Source organism: Nothoprocta perdicaria, unplaced genomic scaffold (assembly GCF_003342845.1).
Source record: "Nothoprocta perdicaria isolate Ctin4 unplaced genomic scaffold, notPer1 scaffold_33, whole genome shotgun sequence".
NCBI classification, from domain to species: Eukaryota; Metazoa; Chordata; class Aves; order Tinamiformes; family Tinamidae; genus Nothoprocta; species Nothoprocta perdicaria.
Genome location: NW_020455566.1, coordinates 3,450,455 through 3,463,533, shown reverse-complemented (window position 1 = coordinate 3,463,533; position 13,079 = coordinate 3,450,455). Strand labels below are relative to the sequence as shown.

Below are 13,079 nucleotides of genomic sequence, written 5' to 3'. Positions count from 1 at the left end.
CTGCGGGCCGAGCCCGAGCCGCGCGGGGCGCCGGCGGAGCCGCCTCAGGGCCGTGGGTCCCGCAGCTCGGGAGCCGGCGGGGCCAGGATCGTGTTATTTATACGTAACGTCTATAATGCTCTCGTGGTTATTATTTTTATTTGGGTAGGCAGGGGAGGTGGCGGCGGCGGCTCCGCGGCGGGGCCGGGCCCGGTGCTTGCGGCCTGCTCTGTGGCCCCTCCGGCCGCGCCGGGCCCGGCCCTGCCGCGGTTCTGCGCGGAGAATTCTGCCTTTCCCCTCACATTTGGCAGCCCTTGCGGTCCCAGGGGTTGCCCCGGTGCCCCCCGCAGGTGCTGCTGCCCCTGGAGCGCAGTCCTGCTCCCTGGGGCCTGGTCCCTGCCGGCCTCAGTGTCCGTCCAGGCCGTCCCCACGGAGCCTGGTCCGGCCGCCCGTGTCCCTCCGGCTCTCCTCTTATTTGCTCTCTTTTTGGTGCATAAAACACTCAAGGGGAGGAAAAAAGAAAGGCCAAGAAAAGAGGAAGCTCCCAAGTGATGAGGGGCTCTTTTGATGTGGTTTTAGTGCCTGCTTCACTGAGAGAGTTATATTTATCGCTAGAAATCTTGCAGAATATTTTAGTTCTGATCTACTACCGTGATCTTTCTTTTATTTGATTTTTTTTTTGTACCTCATTCTGTTTGACCAGTAATGTTTGGCCGGTCAAACTTTTTTATTTTCTGCCTATAGTCAGTGTCCTGTTTTGGCTTGATGATTTGAAGGTGTTGCCCTTGTGTTTTGGCTTGTAAACATGCAGAGAGGCTTGTAAGTTTGTGGCACTTTTCTTTGTCTCTGTTTTGCTTAGCAATATGTTAGTTTCTGTTGAGAACTTTGAGGTGCCCTCCTAAACTTTGTGGAACCTTAAACTGATAATTCAGAGGAGACTGGGTAGAGAAGCACAGTAACGCTGCCAAAATATTAGAAATGTTCTAAAGCGCCCTCTTGTTTTAGTACCCCAAAAACTTTCATAGTTAATTATAATAAAAATATCTCCCATGCTGTCACCTCTTTAAAATGTAGCTTTAAATCAAACCTGTAACAGCCTAACAGTAAGTTTCAACAAAAGCTGCCTGATAGCCCAGGCATTGGTGGAGCGTGATACTGCGCTGTTACCTGCACCGACAGAGCAAAAGATGCTGATAGAAAACAGCAGAAAACGCGTGGAGATTCCCTCTCAGTGCAAACACATCTAGGTTTGAACTGCTGCAGTCTTGGGAAGCAATATTTGCCATCTTAATAGTCCAGCTAGTGATATGGTTCACTTGTAATTCCTCCATAGAAACAAGTCTAGGTTTGCACGGTAGATTCTGGGGTATTCTAGCACTAGAATGCGGTGTTATGAGATCGGAGGGGGTGCCCGAGGAATGGAAGGGCTAACATTGCCACCCCACCTCGCAGGGGAAAGCAGAGTAGTGGCTGCTCAAAAGTTTTAGCTCTGCGGGTTTTCTCCCCTTCCCCAGAACGTTTGATCTTGAAGATGGTGAGTAGCCAGCCTAAGTACGATCTAATACGGGAGGTTGGCCGTGGCAGTTACGGTGTGGTGTACGAAGCGGTCGTCAGGAAGACCTCAGCACGCGTGGCGGTGAAAAAGATTCGGTGCCACGCGCCAGAGAACGTGGAACTAGCTCTGCGCGAGTTCTGGGCGCTTAGCAGTATCAAGAGCCAGCACCCCAACGTCGTTCACCTGGAGGAGTGCATCTTGCAGAAAGATGGCATGGTGCAGAAGATGTCCCATGGCTCCAGCTCCTCCCTTTATTTACAGGTACATGAAGCTGAGGTAATGGGGTGCAATTAATCTTATGTATTTATAGGCGGGGGGAGAGGAGGTGGGCAGCTAAGAATTCTTTTTAAGCTATGCTTAGCTAGGGGAGGCTATCTGAACTTCCAAAAATTACTTTAGATTTTTGGAACAACATGCTTACTGGCCAAGCATCCTAATCTCTTCATTGGAAGCTGTGCCAGTCCAGGACTCTTTGTTAATGCAAGTCTGCTTTCCGTATTAGAGGAAAGGGCACAAGGAAGGCACAGCAGAGCTATATGGGCTGTTGTCTTCGCTTGGTGGAAGCAGGAGTAATGAAGAGCCACTGAGTAATGGCTTGAGACAGAGCTCTGCAGAACCCCTTAACCTCAGCAGTCCTTGCAAGAGGAAGCAGCCCTCTTGATTTAGGAAACTGACACTTAAAATTCCATAAAAATAAACAATAAGCAATCGTGAAAGCGTAAGGATCTGGTTTTATTTTCTGTGTTTTGAGTAAATAGCTTTTAATCTTTTCAAGGAGCAAGAAAGGTCTAGCATATGATAAATAATGGAGCAGAGCAATAAATACCAGTTTTCCCTGTGTGGCTACTGAGGGCATCTTAAGTTGCCTTTAAGTTTGAAGACACGTGTTGCAAAACAATCAACAGACCTCTCTGCAGGACCCTGGAAGATCATCTCACCCATTCCCTCGTCAGGAAGTTGGCACCACTCTGAAACGTTCCCTTGCAGGTTCTTGCCTGCCTGGCTTCAGTGTTTGCTAGGGTGTAAATGTTTGTTATTCCTGGTCAGCTTTTATCATTTTTATTGTTGTTCTTGCCTGACTAATGTAGGACTCCCTTTTATTGAATGTTCGGCTGATAACACTTCATGGCTAGTGAGTTCCTGTCATTGCTGGAAAGAGGATTCTTGCCTTTGTAACTTGGTTGCTGCCCACCTGAGGGGATTAGAGTAAAATAGTGGTGTTGACCCATAGCTGGTGATTCACCTGCCTACCTGCTCGTCAGCAAAGCAGCGAATACCGCAGCAAAGCTGCAGGTGAATCTGCAAGGGAGGTGGGAAGCGTTTCCAGGTCACCTGCAGCTTTCCAGTGTCCGGATCCTTCCCTGGGATCCTGCTCGTGTCGGGGGGCCGTCGATCGGAGGCACAAGCGCCGCAAGCTGCTCCCTGCTTCAAAGAGCAAAGGGCACGAGGGAGCTGCGGGCTGCAGAGCCTTGGGTAACCTTATAATCGGGCAAATAGGATCTCCCTTGGCTCGCTCTCTCCCTTCTTCCCAGGTATATTACTTTACAGAGCTGGTGCAGTATGTAAAGAAAGCAGCCTGGGGAAGGGGGAGCAGAGTCCTCCAAAGGACCCTCGTGCTCACCCGGCACCCGCTGAACGGATCAGTATAGGAACAGTGGCAAATCAGCTTGGCCTTTCTCCTGGTGCTTCGCCGCGCAGGTGCGGTTTGTGCTCTGATGCTCTGCTGGAAGGTGCAGCGTCCTGCAAAGCTGCTGTAAAGGCGCGTGGAGGTGACCGTGGGTGCTGAGGGGCTCCCTCTGCGAGGCCTGGGTTTCACTGTCCTCCACTGTACAGCCCAAATGAGCAATTACTGTGTGGGTTCCCCGTTCAGTTAGTCTGTTCTGAGTAATAACCACACTCGTAATTTAAAATAGCTTTAAATTACTACTAATTTTGCTCTTGGGTAGAAAGCCTCACTTTTCTTATTTGGAGTGGAAGTACGAAATGCTTTAATAGCTGCGTGTTTTTCTGGTTTTTTTTTAGTGTTTGGCTTGTTTACTCTGATTTACTACTAACAGAAATAAGTGAAAGACTTGCCTCCCAGAATATGCTAGGAGCTACTTGAGAGGAACAAACAAACGTGTAGTTGCGTAAGCAGGATTAGCAAAATTGATTGCTGGTTTAGTTTCTTTCTTTGTGTAGAGCAGTTTTTAAGCTAGCTGGTCAAGGTATTCATTGCATGTATTCCAGCACATAGCTAGTTAATGGCGATGGTGAGAAATGTGCTCCTGGCAGCAGCTGTTTAGCTGGGCACGTAGATTAGTCTTCCCCTGGGTTAAGGGATATGTTAACACTTACTAGAAAGCATGAGGAAGGGAGAAGGACCCTTGAACCCTCTATTTTGCCATTTCCTCAGCAGGGGACAAACCTGACGCGTCGGCTCTGTCCAGAGTCGCTTGCAGAAATGCTGTTTATCCGCCAGGGCTGCCAGCAGGTTGGGTGGGCCGGGCTTTGCTGGGCCGGGCCGCTGCCCGGCTCGAGCAGATGGGGCTGAGCGGCCGCACGGTATCTCTGAGCGCCCTTATCAGGGTATAGCCCCCGTTCCTGGGCCAGAGGGGAAACCCGATAGGCTTCACGCGCAGAAAAGTAAGTCGGCAGCCAAGCACATTGTGGCTTTCGAATCTTCAATTGGGCATGCGATTTTGTTGTTGCTAGCTGCAATATCTTATTGTCTGGGTTGTAGAGAAGGTCCAGACTTCTTGCATTTTTCCGTCGTATCTTTGTGTTCTCGTGACCAACAGGTAGTTATGACATTTCTTTTCCTGTTGCAGCTTGTAGAGACCTCGTTAAAAGGAGAAATAGCCTTTGACCCCAGAAGTGCTTATTACCTTTGGTTTGTAATGGATTTCTGTGATGGAGGAGACATGAATGAGTATCTGTTGTCCCGAAAGCCCAACCGCAAGACCAACACCAGCTTCATGCTTCAGCTCAGCAGCGCTCTGGCTTTCCTGCACAAAAATCAGATTATTCATCGCGATCTCAAGCCTGACAATATTCTGATCTCGCAGAGCAGGATGGATGCCAGTGACTTGGAGCCTACCCTGAAAGTAGCTGATTTTGGGCTGAGTAAGGTATGCTCGGCTGCAGGACAGAATCCTGAAGAACCAGTCAATGTAAATAAGTGTTTTTTATCTACTGCTTGTGGGACGGACTTCTATATGGCCCCTGAAGTCTGGGAAGGCCACTACACTGCCAAAGCAGACATCTTTGCCTTGGGGATTATAATTTGGGCCATGTTAGAGAGAATCACATTCGTAGATGCAGAAACGAAGAAAGAACTTCTGGGGAGTTATGTCAAGCAAGGGACGGAAATTGTGCCCGTTGGAGAGGCGCTTCTAGAAAACCCTAAAATGGAACTGCTCATCCCTGTGAAGAAAAAGTCTATGAATGCTCGAATGAAGCAGCTCATCAAGGAAATGCTGGCCGCCAACCCGCAGGACCGCCCCGACGCTTTCGAGCTCGAGCTCCGCTTAGTCAACATAGCTTTCAAGGACAGCGGCTGGGAGACGTGACCTGCCGCCGAGCCGTCCTCCCGAAAGAGCTGCTTCTGATCCAACTGATGGTGCCGTTTTTGTGTCAGTAAAAGAAGTAAGCCTGAGCTTGAACCATCAGGGCTTGTTTTTCTTACGAGCAGGGTTTCTTTTGAGCTTCTTAAATTATGTGAGCTTCAGTTGGTCGCTCTGCTAGAGGTACTTTTAGGCGTGTGATAGCAGGACGTTGCACACAAGTGTAAGATGAAGATGTTTGTCTAAGCTGGCGGCTGAATGTAGTTAGAGCTGAGACTTGATTTCCAGCGTTTTGTTGTGGAGTATCTCACACATTCCAGTTTCCTGTGTCAGTATTAGGAATTCTCATGGGAAAAGAGGTTTGCATGCTGGTAGTGCAAATCCCTGGGCTCTGTACAGTAATTCTGTTTAAATACTTAAGTACACGAGAGTGACTGGGAGTGTATGCCTGTCTGTATTGTATTCATTAGAGAAAATGCCACTTTTCTAAATTATTTACTATGGGCTTGAATGATTGGGATCTGCTGGAAAAATGGGTGAGGAAGATCACTGAGAAGCATTCCTCTTCCAAAGCTGAATAACTTTATTTTTATTATCTAACATAAGAGATGGGATCTAAAACTTGAATATGAGAGGGGGGGAAAAAGGCAATGCAAAGGGATCAGCAGTTTTAAAAGTGCTGAGATGGTCGAGCTTAGCACTTGGAGCTTAATGAGCTTATCACTGAGGGAGTCAAACTACAAATGGATGCATTCAGGTGCTGGCCCATTGGCCAGGTCATTAATAATTCAATTTTGCTTTCTTCTAGTAATCAAACACTTCAATCAGTCAAGCTACTGTTTCATAACCTGCCTGCTGCTCTTGGAGAGGGAATCTGGCCGTTTCAGACGTTACTTTAAGGCTCTTCAAAATACAACAGCGCTCTTTGTTACCTGGGCCTAACAAAGCGGTGGCCATGGCCTCTCCCTGGCTTTCTGGCATTGCTTGGTGACAAAGGGATGGCTGTTGGTGGACTTCAAACACACCTATTTTCCTGCAGGAGGGCTTAGTAATCAGTACACGAGAAGGTGTTTGTTTTGTGCACTGACCTTGGCCACTGTTTGAGTTTGTTTTCCTCCTTTTCTTTTTAAAGTAGTATTTATTTAAAGCCAGGGATCGTAGCGTGGTGACATGAAGAGCTTTGCAGTAGTTGAAAGGCCACTGACCTGATGAAGAGTTTTCTTTAAGGTTACCTAGCACTGTCGGGTAGAAGTTTTGTTCTTGCAGGAGTGAAGGAGAGATTCTCCCAGCAGCTGCTGATCCTCCCAACCCTCTGATGCTTTAGACTTTGCTGCTTCTCACCTGCTTTTGTGCAGCCCAGCAGTTACTCAAGGTCCGTGTCCCATGTCTGTTATTTTGCTTCACTTTATCCTTCGAGGCAAGTTACCTAAACTGTGATTTATTTATATATTTTGGGACAAATATACCTTCCTGTCCCAAAGCAATATTGGCTGTTTAGGAGATGCTATGGAAGTACAAAGGAATCATCGGAAACCGCTGCGGTCCCGTGCCGAGTTGTTGGTGAACGCGGCCTCCTCCTAGTCGAGGCCTGTTACCTCCATCAGTCCCAGTGCTGCTGCTTCCCAGCAGGGAGCTCAGCCCATAAACACGGGGTTAGAGCCTATAAAGTAATAGTGACAAGGAGAGATCTGTTTGTTCTTCCCTTCTGGAAGGGGAGATCTGCTCGTCCTCATGTTTTATCCGAATTCAGTACAATGAAAAGCTTTGCCTTGTGCTTACTGAAAGGAGGAAAACAAACCTCTTGCCATCTGCACCAGCTCTGTTTCACAGTCCTTGTGCTCGCGTGGTCGAGGAAAGAGAGTGCTGTAAACTCTCTTAACTTCCATCTCGACCCTGGGAGTTTCAGAAACCCTCTACTAACTCCTTTTCTCTGCCAGGCACCCAAAAACCAGGATCACCTCTTTTATCTCAATGTGAATTTATGGTGGAATAACAGCACTAATCTTTTAAAGCACTTTGCAAATCATCCGATCATCCTCCGTTTCCCGGGACGAGCACTTTGCCCTGCAAAGTCCTGACTCCCCAAGTGTTTCCTTGCACTGATCGCCACTTTAAAGGATGGGGGTACCTGAAATCCCTCGCATGGTGCTTAGCCTTGATGCTGGGTGATGCTGAGTGTTTTCTTGGTTACTGCTGCGTGACTGTCCTCGAGGTCTCTGCCGTTTGACTTGTCTTCATTCTGTCTGAGGTTGCTGTTGGAGAAGCCTTCGATAAAGTTCACTGGTACAGCAGCTGCAGAAGTCACCAGCGTGACACAAGTCAGGATGCTCATCAGCACTCGGGGAGGGGAAAAAAAGACATTCGAAACTTTCTTTAAGAGCTGTAAAATATATTTTATGGAGAATTTATAATGGGGGAAAACTATTGTGTAATTTATTAAGTTTGTGACTTTTTAAAATAAAAAAAATGAATTTCGATGCTTGAACTCCTTGCAGAGAGCTGCTTTCTTTTCAGTGTGTGATGCGCGGGATCAGCCTCCTGCAGACGTGCGAGACTGGGAGCCACTGGCTGCACAGGCCTCAGGAAGAAAGGGAGAGGAAACAGGGTTAGTTATGCATGCTACAGGGGCCTACAAACAATTTACATTTTTAATTAAGATGCTGCAGAAGAAAGGGCTTGGCAGACTGGAAACAGGGAAATGTGGCGATTCTGCTTTTCTCTCTGTTATCCCACCAGAAATCCTGGTCCATTCGTCTTCCGTGTCCCTCTGCACTCGCATCTTGGCCTGCAGCCTCCAGCTTACATCGGTGCTGTAAAGAAGCAGATTTCCTGTGGGGCTGAGGCCTGTGGCTTAAGTCGGTAAGCCAGTATGGCTTGTAAAAGCTGACATTGAAACCTCCTCTTGCCTTCCTGAAAGGATAAGCACCTGGACCAAAGGAGAAAGGGTCGGCTCCCTAGTTCTAAAGGAACAGGCTTGATTAGTTCAAGGGTCGGCTTGATTCGTTCTAAAAGGGATGATTTAGAAAATAAGTATCAGCCACACTCTCAATTAAATGAGAAGACACCCATGTGTTTCAAAAGAATGCATGAAAACTGCTTGCAGGTAAATAGATATCCACGGGCGAATGTCCCACTGCAGAAGTTACACTGGAATAGGCTCCCCCTTTGAGTAATGCAACTTCTGCTTTGCTTTGCAGGCGCCTCCGAGTTCGGTTTGCTCGTCCTGCTCCCTAGGGCAGGGCTTTGCCGGGAGCTCCGCGGACTCGCTGCATTTTCATTTCTGCTTTGTGTTCATTTGAACAGTTGGGGTTTTTTTTGCCCCAGCCAATCATGACTTCTGCTTTGACTGCAACGTACGGGCAGACGTTGCCTTGTGGTTGAGATAAAGGTGCCGGAAGAAACGCGCGGCCGCTGGGAAGGGCGCCCTGCTTAACGGGAGCAGCTTCCTCCTCCTCCGGGCGTTGGGTGGACTTTGGACCACGTGCAGCACAAACAGCTCGTTTTGCATCGCGTCCCTTGGCGCTGCACCAGCGTCCTGCGAATGCTTGTCTCCCCTCGGTGTGGTCTGGTTTTAAATATTATTTTAATATTTATAAATATTAAGTAGTAAAATAAATATTTAAATACAGCTAGTGGCCAGTGCAGTAAAGCTCCCAGCAATGCAAAGCGCATCGTCCCACAGAGAACTAGTTAGAGGTGTTTAAGTGTAAGCTGCTGTTATCGGGGCCCTGCAGCTTGGGCACTGCTGAGCACTGACTGGTCTTCGTTTGCTGTCCCCTCCTAGGGGCGAAGGGAACATTTCATGCACGGCACTGGCTATTCCCAAGTGCAGTTAAGGAACCGGGATGCACCTCAGAGGCCACAGCCCTCCGGGCTCTGTGCTGCAGCTTCTCGGATCCGTGGATCTGTCAGTGCTTTGGGGAGTCTGAGCCTTATTTTTTGTAGGCAGAGCAAGTGAAGCCTGGAGAAACGGAGTGACTTGAAAAGCCTGTGACCCAAGAGGGTCCTCGCGGGCCAGGCTGGCAAATTGGAGCCGCAGCCGCTGCCGGGATGGAGCATCCCCAGCCCGGAGCCGCCTCACGTGCGCCTTGCTCGTGTAAAGCGCTTCCAGCACGACAGGCAGGCCTGCTTTGAGCTCCTGGGGGATGAGAGCGGCTTATTGCGGGTTTTTGCAGGAGTGCAAGGCGGGTAAAGGGGGCCGAGGCGGCATCGCCCGCCCTGGGGACGCCTCCCCGCGCTCGGGGCAGCTGCTCTGCTCCCTCTGCCCACGCGGTCCCGGCTCCAGCACTGACTTCTGTTTTGCTTCCCAGGTGCCAAACAGTAGCTAGAAAACAGCAAGACCGGCAGCCTCCACTTTTTGGATCCATCAGCAGCATGTGGCCTGGTGCCTTTTCTCCCATCCCAGCTACAGCCTCATTCCCACTTGCCAGGAGCCGTGGTTGCTCATTTAGGTTTACATAAACCCACTTGAGCCCTGGGTATTTTTAAACTCTTGTAGCCTCCCGTCCTCCCAAGTCAAGGTTCATGTATCTGGATCCCTCGGGCTGGTGTGCAGCCTGTGCCAGCTACTCCCTCATATCCAGGCACACACAGGGAATCCAGGGCTTTCCCTGGGAAGCCCAGAGTGCTGAGGACTCCACGGGAGACTATTCCCTCTGAGTCATGGGGTTCTCCTTGGGAGCCCCGTGCCCGGGGCAGCGCAGGGACACCGGACAGCTGTCCCCATTAATGACAAAGAGCCCTTGTCCTTTAAGGACTCCTCGGAGGAGCGGGAAGCTCCGCTGGGGCATCCGTGCCGAATTGAGCTCGTGCTCCCTGCTGTCCCGATCGGACACGGCAGGCGCCGGTCCCGCTCCAGCGCCCCGGCGGTGGCCTTGGGGTCCCCCTGCCTGCCCAGCTGGCCCAGATTAGAGCCGGGGCCGTCCCGCCGAGCTCCTGCTGAGGCGCACGGGCCGCTCCTGATGCGCTGGGATGGAAAATCGCCCTGTTCCCTGGCCACGCAAGCCAGGAGAGAGGATGTCTTGCTGGGAATGAGGCTGTTTAATCAGGAGCTGGACACGCTCTGTAAAACCCCTTTGGAGGGAAGAGTTGCACGCTCGGCCTCCTGACCTTTGAGCTCTTTCTCAATCTTTCCAGCCTTGAGCGCTGGAAGTTTCCTCGGCGCGGAACAAATCCTGACCGGCTCATGTAGCCGCTCGCGAGGCAGCGCTGGAGAAGAACATCGGCTCGGGAGAGGCAGGGAATGCTGCACAAGCAGCTTGGATGGATGTTGTTTGGATGGCTGTGTCAGGCTGGCTCTCCCTCTCCCGGCCCTCTGGGACTTGCGGCCGGTAAAGAAATTACTCTACAAATGAACTGTTTCCTATGTCATTTTCTCAGGCACCTGAGAGGGGGACCCTGGGCTGGAGAGGCCGCGGAGGTGCCGGGTTGTGGGGCCGGGCAGGAACCGCCGCATCCGCTACAGAAGGAGGTGAATCAAAGGCTGCCCGGACTCACGCGTGTCCTTACCAGAACAGCGGGCTGAATTCCAGCTTGGAAAACAATCTGGTCCTCATAAACAGTGATTCACGTTGCCTGGATGAGGGGCCAGGCTGATCACAATAAGGTACTTTTGTCTCCAGAGGGCTACCTTGGCGGGCCCTGCCTGCCCTCTTCCCGGAGGGGACCGTCCTCCACTGGCACCGAATTCCTAGGATATTGCGCTCGTTTTCCCCTCTCCTTACTGCTCTCCTGCTGGGTTTGTCCCTTCCTTGCTTTCCCAGGAGATAACCCGGGGCTGGCAGAGCTGGGACAAGCCCTGGGCTCGGAGCTCCCGCCCTGGCTTGAGCCTCTATTCCTGTCCACGCTGGTGGCCACGTGCAGGGACCGACCCGGCCCCGTTCCTGGCACCGCTGCAGACACCGCAGGAAGGAACCGGCCCATGGGAACGGCAGCGCTCGGCACCGGCTCTGCTTTCCCATAGGGGACAGAGCGTCCCGGGCTGCCGTCCCAGCGCCAAATCCCACCGCTCCAGAGCCTCCTTGTGCCACGTTTCTCTGCCATGGGTGTTGCTACGTCCGTGCTGCCCGCAGCCCGGACTGCTCCGGGTGTTGGGCCCGTACCCCCTGTACCCTATACAGGTATATAGGTGAACACCATGTTCATACACACCACAGTTCCTAGGGGAGCAAGCATCCCTACTACCTGTGCAGAGCTGGGGGCTGCTCCCCCCGCCGCCCTCTGGGAAGGGGAGAGGACAGAGGTAAAAATAACCCTCAGGCTGGATCCTGGCGCTTGTGGCTTCCTGCGATTTACAGCCCTTCCCGGAGGCAGGAACCTGCCGGCCCCGAGCTCCCTTTGACCCTTTCGGTGCCGATGGGGAAGGTGCCGGAGGGACCTTCCTTTGCTCCACTCCTTTTGCCGGCAGCTGTTCTGGAGCTGGGGCTCGGAAGTGAGGGTGCCCGTAGCATCCTTGGACAAGCAGATCCCACAGGATCCCCGGGAATGGCAGGCGGCAGGATCCTGCTTTCGGGCTTCCACGGGCAGAGATGCACAATGAGGAGGGGGTGCCTGGTTTCGCCACCCTGTTCTTGCTGCTCCGTGTGCTGCGATGGGCAGAGAGCCTGATCCCCGCCTGCAAACCCCTGAGGAAGGAGAGGAGCCCGTTCCGAATCAGGACATGGAGTAAAAATAGAGGAGCAGAGAGGAGAATGAGCAGGGGTTGACTGTAGCTGTGCGCGGGGCTGCAGCCAGGGCTGGGGGTGTGCGGCACCGAGCGGGTTAACGGCAGGGCCGGCACGGAGCGGGTTAATGGGGTGGCTCTTCCTCACGTGTATATGAGGCTCCCGCAGGCTCCGGGCTCAGCTGGCGGCCGGAGCGACGGGAGCGGGAAGGGTCGGAGCAGGGCGGGCTGGGAGCATCCGCGGAGCGCCACGTCCTTGCCCCGCGTGGCCCAGGTGAGCGCGGGCACGGCCGCTTGGGGTAAATCCGGGGGGTTATGGGACCGCGTGCCACTGGAGACGGGCAGAGGCCGCAGGGCTTCTCCGCAGGGGGCAGAGCCCCCCGAGCCCCGTTTGCCAGGCGTGCCGTGGCGGGAGCACCGTGCGCGTGGCGGGGCCGCGCGCGGCGGCGTGTGCTGCTCTGTTAGCCACCCTCTCCATCGTCCCCAAGGCCACCGCGCCGGGGCTGGGTAGCTGTTAGTGCTGGGGCAGCTCTGTGGCCATTTGGGTCTTTCCCTTCCTGGAAAACCATCTGCTTTGGGCATTTACAGCCTCGGGCTCCAAGTGCCTGCACTGGACATGTCACCTCTGGATTTATAGTCCCATCCTGCCCTCCGCCGCTGCCTGTCCCTCCCCTCTCAGCCTTGGGCCCCTCTTCTGGGACTGAGGCCGGACTAAAGCTCGGGAAGAGCTTTTGGGACGCTGGGCTAACACAAGCCCTTTGCTCCGTGATCCAGGGAGAGCATGGGAGCCCGCGCACGGCAGCGCTGGCACCGGCACCTCGCCGGCCTTCCTGCCCGCGCTTCGTCCCACGCTCATAAAGAGAAGCAGTCCGGATGGGTATTTTTTCCGGTTGGAAGCGGCTCCAGGGGCGCCGGCGGATACGCGGCGCTTCTCTCTTCCTGCCGTCCGCCCGTGTTCGAGATGCTCCGCAGGGGTCAATCCCAATCCCAGCCGTTCGCCTTGTCCCGAGTCCTTTCCTGAGCCTCCCTAGGTGCTAATCCGCCCTTTTCCTCTCTTCCCCCCAGGGCCGGAGCCGAGTGCAGGAGCCAGGCGGGCGCCCCGCGGTGACACTGGGGACCACCGAGCCATGGTCCTCCTGGGCAGCCCGTCCCTGGCCGCCTGTGCGCCCAGCCACATGCGGCTGGTGGCCCCAGGCCGTCGCTTCCCACCCGCGGCCCTGCTGCTCCGCGGCGCCAGCTCCGCGTGGGAGCCGATGCCGGGGAGCCGCGCGCCCAGCGCCGCCGAGCGCCTCGAGGCCGACAAGGCCAAGTACGTCAAGTCGCAGCAGGTCATCAGCAG

The 13,079-nt window shown here is 53.1% G+C and overlaps 1 protein-coding gene across 1 annotated transcript; it reads left to right on the top strand.

Annotated features, from left to right (window-relative positions):
* Positions 1-1,402: 1,402 nt before the first annotated feature.
* PDIK1L (PDLIM1 interacting kinase 1 like) lies at positions 1,403-7,309 on the top strand. Its single transcript, XM_026043538.1, has 2 exons — positions 1,403-1,795; positions 4,345-7,309. The coding sequence occupies exons 1-2, from the start codon at positions 1,511-1,513 to the stop codon at positions 5,083-5,085; spliced, it is 1,026 nt and encodes a 341-aa protein (XP_025899323.1). The 5' UTR covers positions 1,403-1,510; the 3' UTR covers positions 5,086-7,309.
* The last annotated feature ends 5,770 nt before the right edge of the window (positions 7,310-13,079 follow it).

Coding starts and splice junctions, on each gene's coding strand:
- PDIK1L (XM_026043538.1), top strand. CDS start 1,511: ATGGTGAGTAGCCAGCCTAAGTACGATCTAATACGGGAGGTTGGCCGT. Junction 1,796..4,344: donor GCTCCTCCCTTTATTTACAG/GTACATGAAGCT, acceptor TTCCTGTTGCAG/CTTGTAGAGACCTCGTTAAA.